The sequence below is a fragment of the Mauremys reevesii genome, linkage group 10, assembly GCF_016161935.1.
Source record: "Mauremys reevesii isolate NIE-2019 linkage group 10, ASM1616193v1, whole genome shotgun sequence".
NCBI classification, from domain to species: Eukaryota; Metazoa; Chordata; order Testudines; family Geoemydidae; genus Mauremys; species Mauremys reevesii.
The window spans coordinates 26,485,296-26,507,324 of record NC_052632.1 but is presented as its reverse complement, the minus strand read 5'-3'; the positions used below and the strand labels follow the sequence as shown (position 1 = coordinate 26,507,324).

At 38.9% G+C, this 22,029-nt stretch overlaps 1 protein-coding gene across 8 annotated transcripts in view; it reads right to left on the bottom strand.

Moving 5' to 3' along the window:
- Positions 1–22,029, bottom strand: part of MINDY2 (MINDY lysine 48 deubiquitinase 2) — a 102,796-nt gene that overhangs the window by 7,694 nt on the left and 73,073 nt on the right. For 3 of the 8 annotated variants that reach the window (XM_039492816.1, XM_039492815.1, XM_039492817.1), the window contains one exon: positions 4,985–5,158. In XM_039492816.1, the coding sequence (XP_039348750.1) occupies positions 4,985–5,158 (174 nt within the window). Of the gene's footprint in view, positions 1–4,984; positions 5,159–15,676; positions 15,743–15,993; positions 16,940–21,467; positions 21,620–22,029 lie in introns of those variants that run through there. The other 5 variants (XR_005585757.1, XM_039492819.1, XR_005585756.1 and 2 more) reach the window with 5 other exon arrangements.

The following is a 22,029-nucleotide window of genomic DNA, read 5'->3' as shown; positions in this document are numbered from 1 at the left end:
CTAAATAAAATGGAATTTCTTCGTGATCAATAGAAGAAAGAGAGACATTACAGTCTTCCAGTTCAGAGCTTTAAAACAAGAGTACATTAAGCACACCAGGGAACTTTTAGTTTGTAGAAGCAGGTTCCACACAAATAGTGCACAGCAGGATTGAGAGAGTTAGACTTTCACCCTAGCTTGTCAAGAACTTATTGTATATATAGATATATAGCTAACTTTTGTACAGCTGTCCACAGCATCAAGGGGCCATGGCAGCCACGGATTTCCAGCAAGTGAAGATACCCCAGCCATCTCTCTTTCACTCAGAAATGCCCCTTGCACTGGGAACTAGGCATAAAAGGCTGCTATACAAGCTCTACACTACTTGGGGATTCACCTTACCCAAGCTGAATCCTGAAGTGCCCAGCACTGCTGGCTTTATGGCTGCTTTGAGCCATAAAATCACAGTGGAGAATCCAACTCATTGAGTTTTTGGGGTTGCACTGAAGTGTTCAATTCCAACGAATGCCAGTACAGAATCATTATTCCAAATTTGTTCTCAAGCTTATTTTCCCCACAATGTAGCACTTCACCCTAGCAGAAAAGTTGATGTGCCAGCTTTTTAACATTTAATTTTGATATACCAATGTTTTTGTTTTTCATTATTTCAACAGCTCCAAACAAATTAAATCTGATAACATTAATTTCAGATAATCAACTCAGTTACAGACATCTGTTTGGGCTAGTCTCTGCTCATACCTGACTGCGCAGTACCACAGGTGGCCCCTAAATTTTTCTCATGTTTCTAAATTTTCTAAATTTCACTCATATATTTGCAGGGAATAACATTAATTCTTGATTTATATTATCAGAAACTGTTATCAAAACCTACACATGTACATTGGAACATGTTAATATGGGGGAGATAAAACAGCTTAAATCTCAGATTTTAACTGAAGTGCTCAAATTTATTAAAAGCATCTGCCTACGCATATTTTAAGCTTTTTAAAATATGTAATAATGCTTCTCAAATACACTTTAAGAACTCATTAATTGGTTTTGGCTACGCAGAATGTAAGTTCTTTGAGGCAGAAACTGTCTCTTGCTGTATGTTTCTACCCTGCCTATCACAATGGGTCCTCTTAGATGAGACCTCTAGAAGCTAATATAAAAAAAAAAAAAAAACCAAGAATCTATGAACACTACTGCTTTTGTATTCCATTCTGCAGAATTGATATCAAAAGGCATGACAGTGAGATCTGAAATAATGTACATCAAACCACAATTATGTACTAATTATGTACTACAAACTACTTATGTATTCTTCTCAAATTTAGGAACCATTACAGACAGGCTAACCCATGCTTTTAAGGTAAATTACCAACATCATACGGAATTTAAGTCCTTACAGAACAAATCTGAAGTTGGCTAGATACTGTAGCTTTCATAAACTAGCATAAGCTACTAAGTTTTTACTAATAGGATGACAGTAATTTATTAGTCATAGTACGTTACTATGTATAGTAGTAACTGGAGTTCTTCAGATGTGTTGACATTCTATTCATAGTGTGCATGCACCTAGAGAGTTTGAGATTGGAGACTTTTTGGCTCACACTATCCATATGGCGTTCATGCACCCTCCCAGTCCTTGTGCTCTGCAGTAAGGGCATTTAAAGGCAATGTGTGTCAGCACTTCTCACTGCAGAATCCCCAACGACTACTCCAAGGCAGACAGAGTGGAAGAATGGGATTGGAATGTGCATACGGTCAACACATCTCAAAGAACTCCATTTACTATACATGGTAAGTAACTTGCCATTCTCCTTCAAGTGTTTGTCCATATACACCTTCCACTGATGTTGACTCCCAAGCAGCAATGGGAGCTTAGAATGGTTAGTTAAACAATGAGTGAAGGACTGCTTTACCAAATACAGCATCAGATCTAGAAGACTCAGTGATGGTGTAGTGCTTTATGATGATGTGTATTGATGCCCAAATAGATGCCTTACAGATGACTGATATGGGAAAATTTTCACAGTGATGCCACAGATGTTGCATAACCACCACCATCACCATGAATCTGGCAGCTGTTTCCACCATATACAGTGAACCTCACCGACGTGTATGGCCATTTGCTGGCCTTTGTTGACTAATGACAAATTCTTTGCAAGTCTCATTTGGCAGTTTATCTGCAAAGGCATGCAGTCTCTCATATACCAGAAGTCATAATTGGCTAATATGGCCTAGTAACTGGCCACATAGAACTGTAGGCTTGCTAAAGAGGAGGTTTTCTGGGCAAATTTATCTAATCTCTTTGGTTAGTCCTCCTTTTGGTGTGGACTTGAGTTGTTTTGCTCTTTCCTTCATTACTGTGACTACAGACGAAGATGTCTGTACAATAATTCTGCACTCTTGGGAGGCACTTGATATTTTCTCTCTGCCTTAAGAGAGCAATGGATGGGGTGCATTTGCCACACAGTTTTGGCTGTGTCCATGATAGCTTTGTTGACATGGAGGGCTATTTTTCCTGCCAAAGAAGCATGGGGAATGTCCACTAACTTATGAGTCTGCTTCTGGACCTCCTCAACAGGGATTTGAAGGGCCTCAGATATCCTTTTTAATAAATATTGGAAGTCCTTGAAATTGTCCAATTATGAGGCCATTGGTAGCACTACAACCTCATCAGGGGACAAAGAACAGGACCACCGGAGCTGGCAGGCTGCCCTCTTGTTCCTGTTCTTCCATAACTTCCTGTTCTACCTGCGGTTGAGGTGGAACCAGGAAATCTCAATGGGTGGCCTGTGGGACTGATATTGTGGGTGAAAATCTCCTGGCAGCGGTGTTGGTCCGTCTGGCTAAAATTGGACAGAGCAGACCAGGGTCCCCAACAGGAAGGTCCCAGTATTTTTCCTGTGAAGAGTGTTTGGACTCTATCAAATGTCGAGGGTTGAGGCAAGTAAAGATGCTACTGGTATGGATCTTCCTAACACTTTGGCTCTGAAGATAACAAGAAGAATGGATAACGCTGATTAAGGGGTGGTGATGCTGTGGCTCCCAGTGCATTAGGAACTGATGGTGCTGGACCAGTTAGTAGAGTCAGTGCTGACTGTAATGATGAAGCCAACAATAAGGGAGATGAGGTAATATCTTTTATTGGACCAATTTCTGTTTGCGGAAGAAACAGGCTTTCAAGGTTCACAGAGATGAAGAAGAGCTCTGAAGCTCAAAAGCTTGTCTCTTCCACCAACAGAAGTTGGTCCAATAAAAGATATTACCTCACCCACCATGTGTCTCTCATATCCTGGGACCAGCATGGCTACAACAACACTGCAAACAGTAAGGGAGAGTGTAGATCCTGTTGTATCTGGAGATCAATTGGTGCTTAGTACTTGTTTGGTGCCCTCAGCAAAAGTGTTGTGGATTGGTGGTCTCGAACCAGGTTCTCTCAGGGCAGTATCACAATCTCAATTATGGAACAGGAGAGGCCCTTGGTGTGTGGCCTAGGTCAGGGTTGGCTCTGCTGCCAGGAGCATCAGTGCTGGGGCCATTTCACAATGCACCTATAGAGTACTAGGTAGATGGTACTAGGATTAAACTAGTTCTTTTGTGAATGCAGAGTTTTCTGTGCTGGGTGCTTTGGTGCTATCCAGTCGGAATTGGCATGAGACTGGCAGAAATTGTTCTGGGCCAAGAAGTGTCAACAGATGTTAGGTGCTGTGGGCAGGTTTTCCTCTTAGACAAAGCCTTGGTAGATGTTCTGCCTCTCGGACTCCTGGAGCCTTGTGGGCTGTCTGAGGAGGACACAGACCTCATGGCCTGGAGGTTGGGCAGTCACTGGGTTCTTGTAGGCTTTACTTTGGGGCTCTGAAGGCATGAGGAAGACCTGTTAACCAGCCTCCCTGTCTTCCCTGGCCTTAAAACAAAAAGGCTTACAAATTGCCCATTTGCTGGGAATGTATGATTCTTTCAGACAATCAAAGCACTTATGAATGTCAATCTGAGACTGTGATAATTCCCTCACAAGGAGCAGCGTTTCAATTCAAGAGAACCGGATGATGTCATGCTGTTGGTGATTAATTCCTAAAGAACTAACAATATCTACAGATAACTATATCTATTAATGGACTAAGCTATGACTATATAAACTGTGAAATCAGAGCTAGAACTATACTAGTAGAGAACGGCTGGCAGTCTCTCAGGACTGGTCTACACTGGGTGGAGGAGGGGATCTATCTAAGATATGCAACTTCAGCTACGCTATTTGCATAGCTGAAGTCGAAGAATCTTAGTTCGACTTACCTGGCTGTCCTCACGGCGGCAAATCAACCGCCGCGTCTCCCCCGTCGACTCCGCTTACTCCTCCTATCAAGGTGGAGTATGGGCATCAATTCGGGGATAGATTTATCGTGTCTAGATGAGACGTGATAAATCGATCCCCAATAGATCGATTACTACCCACCGATCCGGCAGGTAGTGTAGACGTGGCCTCAGACAATCAGGGCTCCATTTCTAAGCTGAAAGGATGTGAGAAGAACTGAGTAGTGGCTGATTAGCTTCTCCCTTATATGCCCTCACTGCATAGCATGAGGATTGGCTGGGTGCACGTGCACATATGGATACTACTGGCCAAAAAGTCTCCAATCTTGAGCTCTTGAGGCATATGCACACCATGAGTGGAATGTGCATATGGACAAGCACCCAAAGAAGTGAAAATTCCACAGTATGATTTGTTTTTATGTTTTTAATAATGTATATTAATTCCTTAACATGTCAAATCTGACTTCTGGTATATGAACAGAACATGCTAAGAAATATCCATCTGAAGAGGTAACAGTAGAATCTTTGGAAAATGGGTTCATTTTTCCTAGAGAGCAATTTTTAAAAACAATCAGTGTCATCCTTACTCTGATCCCATTGAAGTCAGGGGTAGAACTTCCATTGACTTCAATGGAACCACTTTGGAAAATCCCACCCTACAAAAGCTGGAGAAATGCAATAGATTTACCTGATCGATTTGATCCTGCTGCCCTCTATATACAGTTTCTGGGTCTGATGGAGGCCGAAGGTGGAATTCAGAGTCACAGAAATTTCCATCACCATCTACATTATGTAAACTTTCCCAGACAACTTTCTCTTCTGTAAGAAAACCCTGGTCTGTCACCAGCAGATAAAGCTGACCCTAAATGGAAGGATAATAAGGATAGAATTTATAAAAGGAATAAAAGTAGATCTTTACAGTCTGTAACATTTACTTATTATTCCTGCTAACTGAAAACTCCATGATTCAGTAAACCAAATGAGGATAGTTGAGATTTGTACCCATGTTTCAGATTAAAACTATTTGTATACTTCTGTTACCACTACAGAATATTGAGATTTATATTAGTGCCCCTTGCCAAGGCACATTGGCAACTTACAGCAGTACAAAGAATCCATCACAGGAGAATAAAATCCCTGCATATTAACTAAAGTTCCCATTCTCTATTACAATAAGCATAAAACATGGTCTTATAGTACTGTGCTCCAACACCAACTTGGGGTCTCAAACTACTTGATGGAACAGGTTCCAGAGGTGTGGGCCCTTTGCTGAGAATACCTCGCTACCGGCAATGTAAATCCCAGGACAGCAAAAAAACCAACAGATTTTAACTCCCATGGCAGGACTCGGAGACAAGAGAGGATCTTCAAATAAGTGGGTCTCGGACCATTATTAGATTTATAGATGCTAATGCTTTAAACTGCACTCAGATGCAAACAGGTAGCCAATGCAGGTCATAGAGCACTTTTTTTTAAATGAGCTCTCTCCAACTCAACAGGAGCTGCTAACTTCAGCAGCAGCTGAAGCTTTCAAGTCCCCTTTAGTGGTGCCCCAAGTAGAGCTTACTGCAGCTTTCTAGCCTTCACGTTATAAAGCCATGGCTCACTGTGACATTGTCCACATCAGATTATATATTATTTCTATTATGGCAGTGTTAGAGGCCCCACCAAAATCAGAGTTAGTGTGCTAAGAGCTGTACAAATGCATAGGAAGCGACAATCCCTGCTCCAACAAGTTTACAGCCTAACCAGACTAGACTATGAGTGGGATGCAAGTAATATGCCCATTCCACACAAAGAATTTAAGTACAGAGCGATTAATTGACTTCTCCAAGTCATAAAGGAAGACTATAACAGATCCTGGAATCGAACCCAGATGTCCTGAATTTCAATCATGTACCTTAACTTTACAATCATCCTCTCTCTCAAAGGAGAACAGTTTCAGCCAACAAGTCAAAAATATACCATAGCTGTCAGTTGAAAATTCAGGGCCAACAATGGATTCAATATGGCCAGAGATTGCAAATTGTGCTTTTGCAAAGGCCAGATAAACAATTCTGCTAAAAGATACAGTGCTTCCCTTATCTATCATATCGGCTTAATCTTACGTAGCCAGTTTGATCGCATCTAGTCTGCACTTTTGTTAGAAATTGACACCTAGTAGCTGAAAAAGAGCTGAGCAGCAGCATGAAGTAAAAATAGGGTTGCATAGTGGGAAATTTATGATAGCATTCAGAAATTTACAACTATAAACCAGCTCTTAGACACCTCCAATAATTAAATTTAAACAGAAAAAAAAATTTATCCACTGTTATGATTAACCAAAACACTTCTCATTAATCTTTTTCTTGGCAACTGATCTAATTAAGCAGAAGTAACAACACACATGGTTCTCCCACTCTTAGCATAAATACATGACTGAATGTTAGGGACCAGATTTCATAACTGTGCATGCAAATGGTCAGTTAATTGTTTAAAGGGTCATTTGCATACTTGTCACCACTGTGCATGCAATCACAGTAATTCTACACAAATATGGGTACTCACTTCTGTGACTGCAGATGTACCCGCACAATTATGGAATTGGAAGCAAGGGAAGATTTAAATACTAATATCCATTTTGTAACAAATTGTAATACATTTTTTTTTATTAGCCCTCCTCTACTTTTATTTCATTGACCACTTTTGTAACAATTGGGCCTAAAAATTTACCCTAATTGTAAGCTTAACTGTGGGAAAATGGATAAAAAGTTTACAAAATGTTCCAATCACGTGTATCAATAAATGTCAATGTTAAAAGATGCAAAAGGGAGACAGACTGAATCAGTTCAAACAAAAAGGCCTACTGATATAACTCAAAATATACTGATATAACTCAAGTGTCAGGACCACGTCTGGTAAACAAGAGAAGAGTGGAACCGGAAATCAAAAGAACATAAGAATGGCCATTCTGGGTCAGACAATTGGTCCATTTAGCCCAGTATTCTGTCGTCTGCAAGTGGCCAGTGCCAGATGCTTCAGAAAAAACTAACAAAACTGGGCAATTTATCAAGAGATCAGTCCCCTCTCATCCAGTTCCAGCTTCCAGCAATCAGAGCTTTAGGCACCCAGAGCAGGAAGTTGAGTCCCTGAGCATTTTGGCTGGTAGCCATTGATGGGCTTATCATTCGTGAACTTATCTAATTATTTTTTGAATCCAGTTATAGTTTTGGTCCTCACAAGATGCCCTGGCTACAAGTTCCACAAATTGACTGTGATGTGTGTGAAAAAGCACTTCCTTGTATTTGTTTTAAATCTGCTGCCTATTAATTTCAGTGGGCAACCTCTAGTTCACGTGTTATGTGAGAGGGTAAATAACACTTTCTTTTTCATTTCCTCTACCCCATTCATTATTATACACCTCTATTATATCCCCCCTCAGTTGTTTCTATTCCAAGATGAACAGTTCCAGTCTTTTTAATCTCTCCCCAGACAGAAGCTGTTCCATACCCCTAGTAAGTTTTGTTGCCCTTCTCTATACGTTTTCCAATTGTCTTAAAAAAAAAAAAAAATAAAAAAAAAAAAAGAAGAGGCAACCAGAACTACACACAGTACTCAAGATGTGGGCAATACCATGAATTTATATAGTGGCATGACGATATTTTCTATCTTACTATCTATTCATTTCCTAATGGTTCCTAACATTGTTAGCTATTTTGACAGCTGCTGCACATTATGCTGAGTGGTAATAGCTAATTTAGACCTCACCATTTTGTATGTGTAGTTGGGATGATGTTTTCCAATATGTATTACTTGACATTAATCAACACTGAATTTCATCTGCCATTTTCTTGCCCAGTGACACAGTTTTGAGCCACCCTTTGTAACTCTTCTCAGTTAGATTTGGCCTTAACTATCTTGAGTAATTTTGTATAGTCTGAAAACTGTGCCACCTTACTGTTTACCCCTTTTTTCCAGATCATTTATGAATATGTTGAACAGCACTGCTGTCAGTACAGATCCCTGGGGGACTGTGCTAGTTACCTCTCCCCACTGTGAAAACTGAACATTTATAGCATTTGTCTCCTATCTTTTAACCAGTTACTGATCCATGAGAAGATCCTTCCCTCTTATCCCAGGACTACTCACTTTACTTAAGAGCCTTAGATGAGGGATCTTGTCAAAGGCTTTCTGAAAGTCTAAGTTGACTATATCCACTGGTTTACCTTTGTCCATGTTTGTTGACTCCCCTCAAAGAACTCTAATAGATTAGTGAAACATGATTTCCTTTTACAAAAGCTGTGTCGACTCTTCCCCAACATATCCTGTTCATCTACTTGTCTGACAATTCTGTTCTTTATTACAGTTTCAATTTACCTGATACTGAAGTTAGGCTTACCAACCTGTAATTGCCAGAATTGCATCTGGAGCCATTTTAAAAAATCAGCATCACATTAGGTATCTGCCAGTCATCTGGTACAGAGGCTGATTTAAGTGATAGGTTACATACCATAGTTAGTAGTTTTGCAATTTCATATTGAATTGCTTCAGAACTCTTGAGTGAATACCATCTTGTCCTGGTGACTTATTACTGTTTAACTTCTCTTTTCCCCAGAAAGGACAGTTTTTACCATTTTAAGTAACATCTAAGGTCTGGTCTACATGTAAAATTTAGGTTAAAAAATCCACACCCCCAACTGCCATAGCAATGCCAACCTAGCCCCTACGATAGATGCAGCTAGGTTGACAGATGAATGCTTCCATTAACCTAGCTACCATTGCTTGGGGAGGTAGTGTTCCTGTAGCAAAGCAAAAGCACCTTCCATCGCTGTAGCCTGTATCTATACTATGATGTTATACCAACACAGCTATGGCACTGCATAGCATAGCAATGGCCTAAATGATAGTGAAACAAGGGTGGACGCAGGGGTAGGTCTCCAGCTATAGGGATCAAGGTACTTTAAAATGAAAGCCTTATTTAATACTTAATATTTCAAATGTTTTAAGTTTCTTTTCTGTATCTTTAATAAAAGGTTTAAAGGATGTTTAATGATGTGTTTGCCACGGTACCAAGCAGGCTGAGGGGGCTGTATCTCAAAACTTGGTTTAAAACTGTTTAATGCTGGACAATTACAGGGGCACATTAACACTTTTGACTCTTTAGGCCCATTTATTCCATCAAAATTAATGTACCAGCATGATTATGTTCATGAACTTTTTCAAACTGGATAAAACCAAACCAAAGAAGTTGTATATTTCCATCCGCTGTTTTAAATAATGCAGTATAATCTGTCATAATATACATTACTGTAATTAGAAAAACAAATTGAAAGAGGAATGCACATCTTAAAATAATATAGACAAGTCTGTTCAATGCAAATGCATTGTAGAAATTTGAATTATATTTATTCAGCAGGTTAAACTCCCACACTGCTAAAGTTTTATATGGCTACTATTGATCAATTCACTGCAATTCACTTTTCTGCATTCTAATGTTATAACCAAGGAGTGACACCTTAGAAAACAGTTTGGAGCAATATTTCAAGAGTCTAGAGTAATGCCTGAGATGGTGAGAAATAACTTGTCCTACAACAATGGCTGAGTGAAGGGAAGGTGTGTAGGAAAACTATGGAAGTGAGAAAAAAAATTTCTCTCAGTCACCAAAAATACTGAAATTCAGAAAAAGTTAGACAAAATTTCAGTTTCTGTCCAAGTTTTGCATCAGATATACATGTACATAAAACAATTGTGTAAAGTGATAAAATATATATTCTAGGGCTGTCGATTAATCGCAGTTAACTCATGAGATTAACTCAAAAAAAATGAATCGCAATTAATTGCAGTTTTAATCACACTGTTAAACAATAAAATACCAATTGAAATTAAATATTTTTGGATGTTTTTCTACATTTTCAAATATATTGATTTCAATTACAACCCAGAATACAAAGTGTAAACTGCTCACTTTATATTATTATTTTTATTACCAATATTTGCACTATAAAAATGACAAAAGAAACAGTATTTTTCAATTCACCTCATACTGCAGTGCAATCTCTTTATTGTGAAAGAGTAACGTACAAATGTAGATTTTTGTTACTAACTGCACTCAAAAACAAAACAATGCAAAACTTTAGCACCAACAAGTCCACTCAGTCCTACTTTTTGTTCAACCAATTGCTAAGACAAACAAGTTTGTTTACATTTACGTGAGATAATGCTGCCCACTTCTTATTTACAATGTCACCAGAAAATGAGAACAGGCAAGATATGCTAAATATCCATATGCCCCTTCATGCTTCAGCCACCATTCCAGAGGACATGCTTCCATGCTGATGACGCTTATTAAAAAAATAATGCATTAATTAAATTTGTGACAACGCTTTGGGGGAGAGTTGTACGTCTCCAGCTCTATTGTACCTGCATTTCTGCCATATATTTCGTGTTATAGTAGTCTCGGATGATGACTCAGCACATGTTGTTCATTTTAAGAACACTTTCGCTGCAGATTTGACAAAACGCAAAGAAGGTACCAATGTGAGATTTCTAAAGATAGTTACAGCACTCAACCCAAGGTTTAAGAATCTGAAGTGCCTTCCAAAATCTGAAAGGGATGAGCTATAGAGCATGCTTTCAGAAGTCTTAAGAGAAACACTCCGATGCGGAAACTACAGAACCCAAACCAGGAAAAAAAAAATCAACCTTCTGCTAGTGGCATCTGACTCAGCTGATGAAAATGAACATGCATCAGTCCTCACTGCTTTGGATCATTATTCAGCGGAACCCATCATCAGCATGGAAGCATGTCCTCTGGAATGGTGGTTGAAGCATGAAGGGACATAAGAATCTTTAGTGCATTTGGTATGTAAGTATCTTGCGATGCTGGCTAAAACAGTGCCATTTTCTCACTTTCAGGCGACATTGTGAACAAAAAGCGGGCAGCATTATCTCCTGCAAATGTAAACAAACTCGTTCGTCTGACCAATTGGCTGAACAAGAAACAGGACTGAGTGGACTTTTAGGCTCTAAAGTTTTACATTGCTTTATTTTTGAATGCAGTTATTGTTTGTACATAAATCTACACTTGTAAGTTCAACTTTCATGATAAAGCGATTGCACTACAGTACTTGTATTGGGTGAACTGAAAAATACTATTTCTTTTGTTTTTTGTGGTGCAAATATTTGTAATAAAATATAAAGTGAGCACTGTACTTTGTATTCTGTGTTAAAACTGAAATCGGTATACTTGAAAACGTGGAAAACATCCAAAAATATTTAAATAAATGGTATTCTATTATTAACAGTGTGATTAATCACATGATTAATCGTGATTAATTTTTTTAATCGCTTGATAGCCCTAATATATTCCATCTTTGAACCCTTGTACAAATGTATTTGATCCTTTATTTATTATAGCCATCTCATTTTTATTTGTATAGTACACTATACAAATACATTTTTATTTGTAATGAACACTAGTTCATTTTTTAATGAAGTATTGGCTCACATTAAATGAAGTTGCAGATTTTATTCAGAAAGGCAAATAAAGGTGTAAATAAAGCTTCTAAAATGATACAATATGAAGTACAACTTGAGAAAAATACTCGATTATTTACATGCTTTAGAGATGTTCTTCAAACAGGAAGGATGATTTCTGTTTTTTTTTTTAAGGGGACATTTTAGGGGTCTTTGAAAGGTAAAAGATTCTTGTGACAAGTTCAGTTATCCAATTATCAATATTAAAAAGAATATTTCATAACCTCTATGGATATGTCTACACAGGAATAAAAAACCCATAGGTGGCCCAGGTCAGCTGACTCAGACTTACAGGTCTTGGGCTCCAGGGCTGAAAAAATTCTGTGTAGACATTTGGGCTTGGGTTGGAGCCTGAGCCCTGGGACACTGTGAAGACTGAGTCCCAGATCTTGGGATCCAGCCCGAGTCCAAACATCTACACAGCAATTTTTAGCCCCACAGCTGACCCAGGCCAGCTAGAGTCATGGCATGGGTCTTTTATCCCTGTGTAGCTGTTCCCTATCAGACTAAAACTAAACATTTGTTAAACTATTTATTTGATGCTGGAGAAATGTTTCAAGCTTGAAGAAAATATTCGTTACTCTTTTTTTTCCTTTTGCTTTAAAAACTGCAATTTAATAGGTGTATATAAATCATGATTATCTTCAAATTGCAGATATTTTACCTTCTAATAAGACTAAAACATTTTAATACACTATTTCCTGCTCTAAGGTGAGAAACTACTTTGGATTTTTCTGATCCATCTAAGCAAGATCACTGCAATTGGCTAGTTCAAAAATAAACTGGTTCACATGAGCAAAGCCAAGCAAAGCACAAAATGGGACAAATAACTACTAGTTGCAGGAAGATGGGGAAAGTCCTCCTCTAGGCACCTGTCAGTTATAGGTCCAACTTAAATAGATCTCGATTTTAATTATTCTGCAGTTACCCAAAAACAACTCCCTAGAGGCCTTTACGTATATTACCATTGTTCAGGTCATCTTTGGTGTCAAGAGGTAAATGGGTGCCAATCTTGCATATAGTAATGAGAGGCAATGAGCAAACCACAAGAGCAAGTTCAGGCTTGACCATCATGTACTGTCAGTTGTGCTGCTCCTGTGTTATAGCCATAATTTGGCTACTAAACTAAATGGAGCATCAGTCTTTACATAGCAACACAGGAATTGCAATACTGGAAATATTGTTTTTAACTTGAGACCGTGACAATCTGAAATTTGTGGTGTGTAACCAGTAATACAAGCATACAGTTGATTTATGAGGTAGTCTTAGCATGTTTCTGGCAACAATATGTTAGAGAAGATTGTCATATAACAGATGAAACTGAAATTAATTCCTATCCTCTGTATTGTAATTTTCTTTGTCTTTTTTTTATAAGAACTGTGACCATGTCTTCCCCCTTTCCAAGCTAAAAGAAAAAAATTTAAATTGCAAATATTGCCCAATAATTTAATCTGACAGGTGAATACTAGCATATTTTAATCTAATTGCCTTGAGAATGAGGATGCATTCACCAAGGATCTGAATCTGGAAGCAAAACTCTTTCTTGAACTCAAGTCTTGTATATTAGTTGAATGCACTGCCATTCTGTTGGGTGTCGTTTCTCATATATTTCTATTACAACCTCTCAGAACAACTCAAATTGATGTCATAAGGGGAGAGGTTTTAAGAATCCTGCAATTTCTTAAGAGCCATGTACACAGGCAACTCGATTTTTATTGACTGGTGAATTGTATTTTGAAGCTATTGATCTTGAAAACAGAAATGATTATGAGATTGGGTTGTAACAGCATAGTCAATGGCATAAGGATATATATCTGGAACACAAGAAGTTTCTAGTTCATGTGATGAATCCATTTAAGTAATTGTGGTCTGCTTTTTGGGCCATGCTTGCTGAGAGAGTCTACAATGCATTATTAGTATAGATATTTTTATCTGAACTGTTAAGAATTCATTGTTTATAAAAATATGGAATTAAAAAAGAATACAAAGATGAAGACAGTCTGATACCGTAATGTTTTAGAAATATACATTTCAAGGGCTATAAAGCTAGCAGTGAACATTACTATATATTGCAGTAATAGCTGTTATCAGAAAGGGTATAGAAGAGAAGGGTTTAAAAAATTAGTCACAGGCACACAAATGATATTTATTTTTAGTAGATACTAAGCCTATTGAATAATTATGAAATATTAAATATTTATCCTGGAACTCTAAGCCTTCATATATTCATAAGAATAAGAACATAAGAACATAAAAATGGCCCTACTGCAGTGGTCCCCAACCTTTTTGTGGCCAGTAGCACATTCATATTTTCAGAACAGTGTGGCGGGCGCCAACAATTTTTCAAGGCTTATTTTGTATTTGTACATTAAATAATACAAAAAAAAATCATATTATAATATATGATTCCAGAGAGAAGAGAGAAGCCGCAAGGACAGAGAACATCGGTGCCTGCAGCCCCGGAGTTCTCTGTCCCCGGCAGGCGCAGGGCCGCAGCTTCTCTCCCCTGCTGGGCACTAGGTGGGCGCACATAAATGCCCTGGTGGGCACCATGGCGCCCACGGGCACTGCGTTGGGGACCACTGCCCTACTGGGTCAGACCAAAGGTCCATTTAGTCCTTATCCTGTCTTCCAACAGTGGCCAATGCCAGGTGCCCTAGAGGGAATGAACAGAACAGGTAATCAAGTGATCCATCCCCTGTTGCTCATTTCTAGCTTATTGCAAATAAACAGAGGCTAGGGATACCATTCCTCCCCATCCTGGCTAATAGCCACTGATGGACCTATCCTCCATGAATTTATCTAATTCTTTTTTGAACTCTGTTATGGTCTTGGCCATATGCACATAGTTTAGCCTCATACATAAAAGGCTCAAGTGCAAGTTTTAATAATGTTTGTCTGAGGAACTATCCAATACGTTTCTATTTGTAGATAAATAATCTGATAAATGCAAGGACAATGAGCATAGATTGTGGTATGTCAAACTACAAGTACTCTGTTAACATGAATATACTTCTACATTTCTTCTTGCAGTTACTTTTATGTATTGATTGGCAATGCATCTATTGGTTTGCATGACACTTCTAACAATTAATTCCATACACTGATTACTTGTTATAAAAGTGATTTATAAAAATTTTTACACAGTAATTTGTTTTGTTTATACATTATAAGGCCAATTAGCAAATTTCAATCAGCCTGGAAAACTGAAAAGTAAAACTACACTCTGTCTTAAAGGGCCTGATCCAGAGCTCAGTGAAATCAATGGAAATATTCCCATTGACTTCAATGAAATCTGGATCACGACCCCTGGAGTGTTACAAAATTTCTATATATTGAGATGAACAAAATTATTTTGGGAATAATATAGTTGAGTGTCTAGTTAAAGTAACTATCAGACAATTGAGAACGACAGAGAGAGACGTGTACTTGTTTTTTGAAAGTACTATAAACGTTTGATTTGATGGTCCTGATCTTTAAGAATAAAAGTAGTACTTAAAAGTAGTACTATTACCAGACAAGCAAAAGTATTTGAACAATTTAAATGATATTCAGTGCCAAATGTCATTAATGTGTCTAATCTCTCAGACACAAATAGCTCACTACTTTTACAGAGATAAATCTACTGATGCTTAAAAAGGAAAAATTGTAAGTGTTTCTATGATGTATATGTAGAATTTGCATAAATACTGTGCAGATTTCTTAACACAGAAAGAAAATATCTTTTTAACCTACATAAAATCACCACAAAACACACTTGACAATCCATGCAGGAAATTAGTTTCCTGTTACTTTTCTGTAAAGCAAACAGTGTGTAAGCAGTCATATCAGAGGGAAATAGTCCAACTGAACTAAGGTATCTTACCAGAGCCCCTCATTACAGTCCTGTTTTTCCTTGATTTGGGGGATTATCGTTTGCTGTACTTATTATCTGTGTAATGGAAAGCAGAGGCAAATCTCAAAAATAAATAAATAAATAAAAACCACATCTTTAACAGTTTTAAAATACTATTGCACAACCAAAGGCCACAAAACCAAAAGCTGTTAGAAAGGTAAGCATAGGCGACAGAAGAGATGAATGCTCAAGTGCAAATGTACCAACCAACCCCCCCCCCCAAAAAAAAACAAACAAACAAAAACGGGTGCAACTTATTATCAAAGTTATTAGGAAACTGTCTTTAGTTTTATGGAATTGTCAATGTATTCTCCCTATTATTTTATGCAATAAATTGGTATTTTCCCACCAATTGATACACACACACACACACAGTATAACATCTCTATGAACACAAGCAGAAACATGCACAAAGAAAACATCACAATATTCATTTAAGCTTTTAACTTAATAAGCAATGTCAGGTAACAGAGTATGAAGTATCATATACACTAGATTTTAATCATACATTTTTCCATAGCAGGAACATTAAAGTTTGGCTAAAAGATTTAAATTATACAAGCCTATATTCCTTATATGTTCCAAACTCTATTCATCAAATTAGGCTTGAACTGGTATTTTTTCTAAAATTATGATGTGTGTAAATTTGAACAAATTATAAAAGGTCTGCATGTGACATCCAGAGTATTAGAACTTTTATAAATAGATAAAACAAAATCCAATTCTTTGGAAAGGGAAACAATTTCTTTACTCTCTCATGTTACACCTCTGACAAAGGCAATATTAGCTCCCTTCTTACAATTGCTGTTGCTGTATTTTTTAATGTCTTCCTTTTAATGTGAATGATGTGACTGAAAACTAAAAATATATTATTGACTGAAGAATGCTTGTTAATATACTTTTGCAGTCACAGGTCATTTAATACACGGACTAATTAAAGTGACACTGTAGTTATCAACATGAAATTAAAATAAAATATCAAGAGATGTCTATATATTGCATAAAAGCACAGTGTGAGGATATCAATAAGACTGATATTTTAATATTGTTTAACTCTCCAAACAGTAACATACAACATGGTTCCCTGTCACCATATGCGGCAAACAGTGCAAAGCTTATGTTTTCCTCTACATTTTGTTCCTTTTTGTGTTCATATGTCAAGGACTCTGTTAATCAGGTGCAAAAGACAGTCCAGATGACATCTTCATTCTGTAGCCAGTGTAGGATTCTATTCTTAAAAAAAGAAAAAAAAATCTGCTAGCATGTGTGTGTTGTGTCTAAACTACTTAAGTATATCAGTGCAACTTGCACTATGGATGAACACCCAGTGCAGAATGCAACATTGCAGAGAATCCATAGTATCCATCCTATTTTGGGAAATCACAGTTCACCATGTCTACAAACAACACTTGCTGAAAACTGTTGCACTCACACTGAACTGTAGGCAACTATCCCACAGCTCCAAGCAAATTTCTATTTACTGCTTCATCTAGTTTTCTATTTGTAAAATGTAAAGTGTCTAAATGTGTATACACATACAAATTGAGTAAAGTTTTCAGAAGACCATAAGTGACCTAGGAGCCTAAGTACCCAAGTGACTTCTGAAAAATGGAAATTGGATACTTTTGTAAGTTGTCTTTATGCAACAACAGATATAAGCATGATTTTACAAGTTAAATGAGCAGGCTTGAGGAAACTTGGGATTTGGTGGAACAGTTATATTGAACTGGTGCAGCTCCAACGCCAACACAGTCAGACTGTTTTAGCACTGCAATGGAGCACACTGATCTGATGCAGAGTACAATGGTGGTGAGCTTTGCTCTGAGCATGAGCAACTGCCACAGTGCTAGTCAGGAATGCTGGAATAACTTGAGTAGTTGAAGTGCCGAGACCCAAACTGCGAACCCTGTAGATAATGGAAACCACTTCAAGTCAGGGGTTGATGCAGCATCCCCAGTAACTCTAGTTCCAGCTAGTACTCTTTGTGAGCTGCTGCAAGCACTTTATGCGGAGATGAGGTTGCTAGTGTATGCAACTGTGTATACAAAGCTAAAATTTCTCTAATGTAAACAACGCCACAAAATGCAACAAGTCACCTCTGCAATGCACGTTAGCTGAAATAATCTAAGAAATTTAAATCCCACCGCTTCTCCTGCATTTTGGTCTCATATGACAATACACTATACTTGTATTGGTTGGAAAAAACAAGTTTTAAAAAAATATTTATATTCCACTATGGAAGCACTGGTTACAACTAGGGTGACCAGACGTCCCGATTTTATCAGGACTGTCCCAATTTTTGCTTGTTTGTCCCACGTCCCGACAGATGTTCGGTCGGGACACTGGACAAACAAGCAATTTTGCCCTCTGCTCCGGCGCACAGGCGGAGCCCGGAGGGGCTCTCACCCCCTCTGCCCCAACTCCGCCCCCTGCTTCCCCCATTGGATCCCTCCCCAAATCCCCACCTTGGCCCCGCCTCTTCCCCAAGCACGTGGCATTCCTCCTCCCTCCCAGGTTTGCACACGGGCTATGGCCGGGGCCGGGAGCGCAGCCCGCGGGACAGCGTGGTGGGGCCAGAGGCAGCATGGAGCGGGCAGGGCCCAGGTGGGCAGGGGGCAGAGACAAGCGTGGGGTGGACACGCTCCTGCCGGGAGGGGCTGGGCCCGGGCCCGGCTGCCTGGTTCTCCCCCTGCCCGGGTGGGTCCCAGAGCTCCCCATGGCCGGGGCGGGGCTGCCCGGGGCGAGTGTCCCAGGACGCGGAGCGGAGCAGCCCCTGCTGTGGGGACGGACTGAGCGACGGAGCCCGGGAGCGGCTGGGCCAGGAGCTGCAGGAGGGGCCCAGAGCGCGGCTCGGCTGCAAAGCTCAGAGCCCAGGCTGGGCCCGGGAGCGAGGGGATGGGGGAGCTGGGGGTGTATCCGGGGTTGGAGCCGAGAGTTGGGTTCAGACGGGGCTGTGCCACTGCCGCCTGGCGGCCAGAGGGGGAGGGTGGGGGGCTCTCCGGCTTTTTTTTTTTTTTTTTTTTTTCTCTGCCCCTCCCCGCGTCCTGATATTTCATCTTTGTCACCTGGTCACTCTAGTTACAACTCAACTCCATAGTTAAAGCTGAGTTCCATTTTGCACTTAAATGTAGAATCTCTCTATTTTTTTTTTTTTTTAATGAAAAACAGCATATCCTCCCCAAACTTACAGAATTTACTTTTTGAGTGTTGGATTAATGTCTGAGAATTTAAAGTAAATCCATTAGAATTAACAGTTAAAAACTGGGTCCTATAAAAAATTAATCTCTATCTTTTCTTTATTCTGAACGATTTTAGCAGAATATAGACACTTCAAAATTTGTATATAATTAAAATTAATGTTATATTTGAAATTGTTAAATTATTAACAATTGTATTTATTTATTAGGGTTATGTAGGCTACAGCCAGGCTCAAGTAAGCCACTCAGGTAACTTAAGTGCATTGTGTCATCAAGTGTAGTTGGAGATTAGCATATATTTCAGCTTTCTTTGAAATACAGTAAATCAATTGCATCTCAACCTCAAAGTTCAAGAATGATGTTGAGTTTTGGGAACAACCCAAACACTCAAGTACACGAGTGCATACATCTGATGTAAACAAAAGCTTTATAGCAAGGTTGACATGTTTAAGCTACCAAAGCTATCAAGAATTGTTCTTTCAAAAAGATTAACACTGCAAACTCCTGTACTAATAACTTACAAAAAGGTTAGCATTCCAATATTCTGGCAGCTTCAGGTTTTGGGAGATTACCCATTTGCTATAATTGTGATTTAAAGATGGCTAATCTGTACTGGGGGCTAGATATTAGGAAACCCAGAAGATAGAGCCCCTCTCACACAGTACAGCAGTATGACTACCACCATCACTTCCCTCTCCTCCTGTCAGCTATTAAAGTACTGCTGCTGTAAAGATCATTAAAACTTGCAGCGATTACACTAAATCCAACTGGAGGATACAACAGGACAGATGCAAGACCTTAAGGAAAAACTTCATAGTTGTGACTTTGTGTATTTGGCACATACAGAAAATAGTCTTGAAGGCCCTCAGATGCCATAGAGTTGCTTGGGTTTTTAGCTAGGATTAGAGTCCAAACTCCATTTTGAACCTCTGTGGATTGGAAGAGTAATGATGTAGTGATTTAACCACTGCTTGTCCAGAATGGACAGATTCCTGACTTTTTAGGGATATGATAACAAATAGAATAAAGAATTTCTCCACGGAGGAAATCAGGGCAGTTTCTTGAATATCCTGCAAATGCTTCAACCTGGCTAAGAGTCCTTCCTAAATACAGAAGGACGATTTAAAATGTAGAGTGGTGGAAAGGTCCAGAAACTAAGAGCCTTGGGACATTATGAAGCGGGCCCAGTAGCTGGAAGTGAGGAGACTTCAGTGATTTTGAAATACAAGAATCCTGGCCTGTATCTCTGAAACACCTTAATGGTCAGATTTCCCAGAAAGGACAGAATTTAATTTCCCAACTTCATCTTTGTTTACGCGGGACAACAGGATCTGATTTCAGTAATTGTTCCTGCTTGGTTTACCACCAAAGAGCAAGATTACTAAAAATAATGTTTGGGCCTATTGCAAGGCCTGAAACTTTCTGTTTAGCTGATGAGACATTTTCAGCAAGGTCATTCATGGCTTTATAAAGTCTCCCTGAAAACATGTCCCTCCCTATACAGAAAGGGAACAAGCTTGAATTAAGCAGTGATTTAGTATCTTGTCCAAAAGCAAAGCCATGGGGACTCTTCTTGACAATGCAAGGAAATCCATAATAAAGGGTGGTTAAAAAAAACAAAAACTTTCTGAGCTCATATCATAGAGATAAGAGGAGGATAAACTATAATGAATTGACAATTTGTGGAGAGATGAAGAAGCAGTTGTTTCAGGAGAAGCCAAGAGCTCTCCTTTCTACCATTTTATTAGGTATGTAGGCTATGTAGAAAGAATGAACTGAGATGGTTAGATGGATTGACGTAGACCCATAAGATTTTATAAGGACTTAATCAACTCTTTCAAGTAGATCGTGGGGCGGGCTTTTACTTCAATGGGATGCAAGCAGCCACCACAAACTATTTTGAGGGCTGAGAACCAGCATTTCACATTAATATTGGGGAGCTTATAAAGCTTGGCAGCATTAGCAGGAAAGGCAAATTCAATGTCACGAGCATGTTACAAAGATATTTTCTGACAGACACAGATGAATTGCATTCTTAGCTTTTTCTTCCTCTACTATAAGCTAGAGTTCCCTTGTGGCAATGTATAAGTAGCAGGTTTAATTCTACGCATTTTAGTAATAATTTCAGCATAAACAGGAAATTCATCCAGAAGTCATTAAGTCCTTCAGTACATCTTAAGACTTGGAAGACTCAAGAACCTTATCATCCTCCTCCTCCTCCTCCTCCACCAGGTTATCTCAGAGGATGAGAGAAAGGAAGGCACTTTTATCATCGGATGATTAACTCTTCATAGTTGTCCCCAGTGAGATTTTCCTTATCAGAGTTTGGCTGAGCTGAAATTGAGGTAATGCTCTTGGGAGGTAGGTACAAAAAAAAAATAGTGCTAGCCTTTGTAGAAGAAGCTAGTGTTTCTTTGTCGTAATGGTAGGCTGAGTAAGAGGTCTTGTCTGTACCTCACTTCCACAACTGAATTATCTATAATGAAAACTAAATTGAGTAGAAAGAACAGAGGTGCATTGTGTCCTTTCTGGAAATTAGAAATAGACTGAGCAGAATTTCCTACCTCTTCTGTAGGTTTCTTTGCTGCCAAGACAGGACTGTCAGAACTCCTAGCTGATCTTGAGGTCAAAGGTCGTGGAACAGCAGGAAGCTCCAAGTCAGTGTCACCTGATGGTTTGAAGTCCTCAGAGCAACAGAGGCAAATAGACCCAGCAGCTGTGGGTTGAAGAGGCACTCTGCAAGTTAGACATTTCTTGTCCCCTTTTCTCATTGTATTTGTTGACCCAGAGTAACTTTTTTATTTTTCAGCCATGACAGAGCAAGGGTACTTTTACGATGTACTCTGAGCAAAAACTGGAGAATTTAGGAGACAGTATGTGAACAAGAATCCTTGAGGCCAAACTTTTTGGAGCAATTTGATTGATCCCTGTGTCACTTGCATGACAAGAATGACTGACAAGCATTCTGCACTGGTGTAGCAGAGACTGCAGAATGGAATAAATATTTTAATATTTAATTTTCAAGACCTCTAGTGTATTTTCTTACTCGTTTGTAGCATATTGGCAAGTTTAGCTTCACACTCAGTAAGTGGGAAGGAACATAAAACTTAACATGGGAACAATATA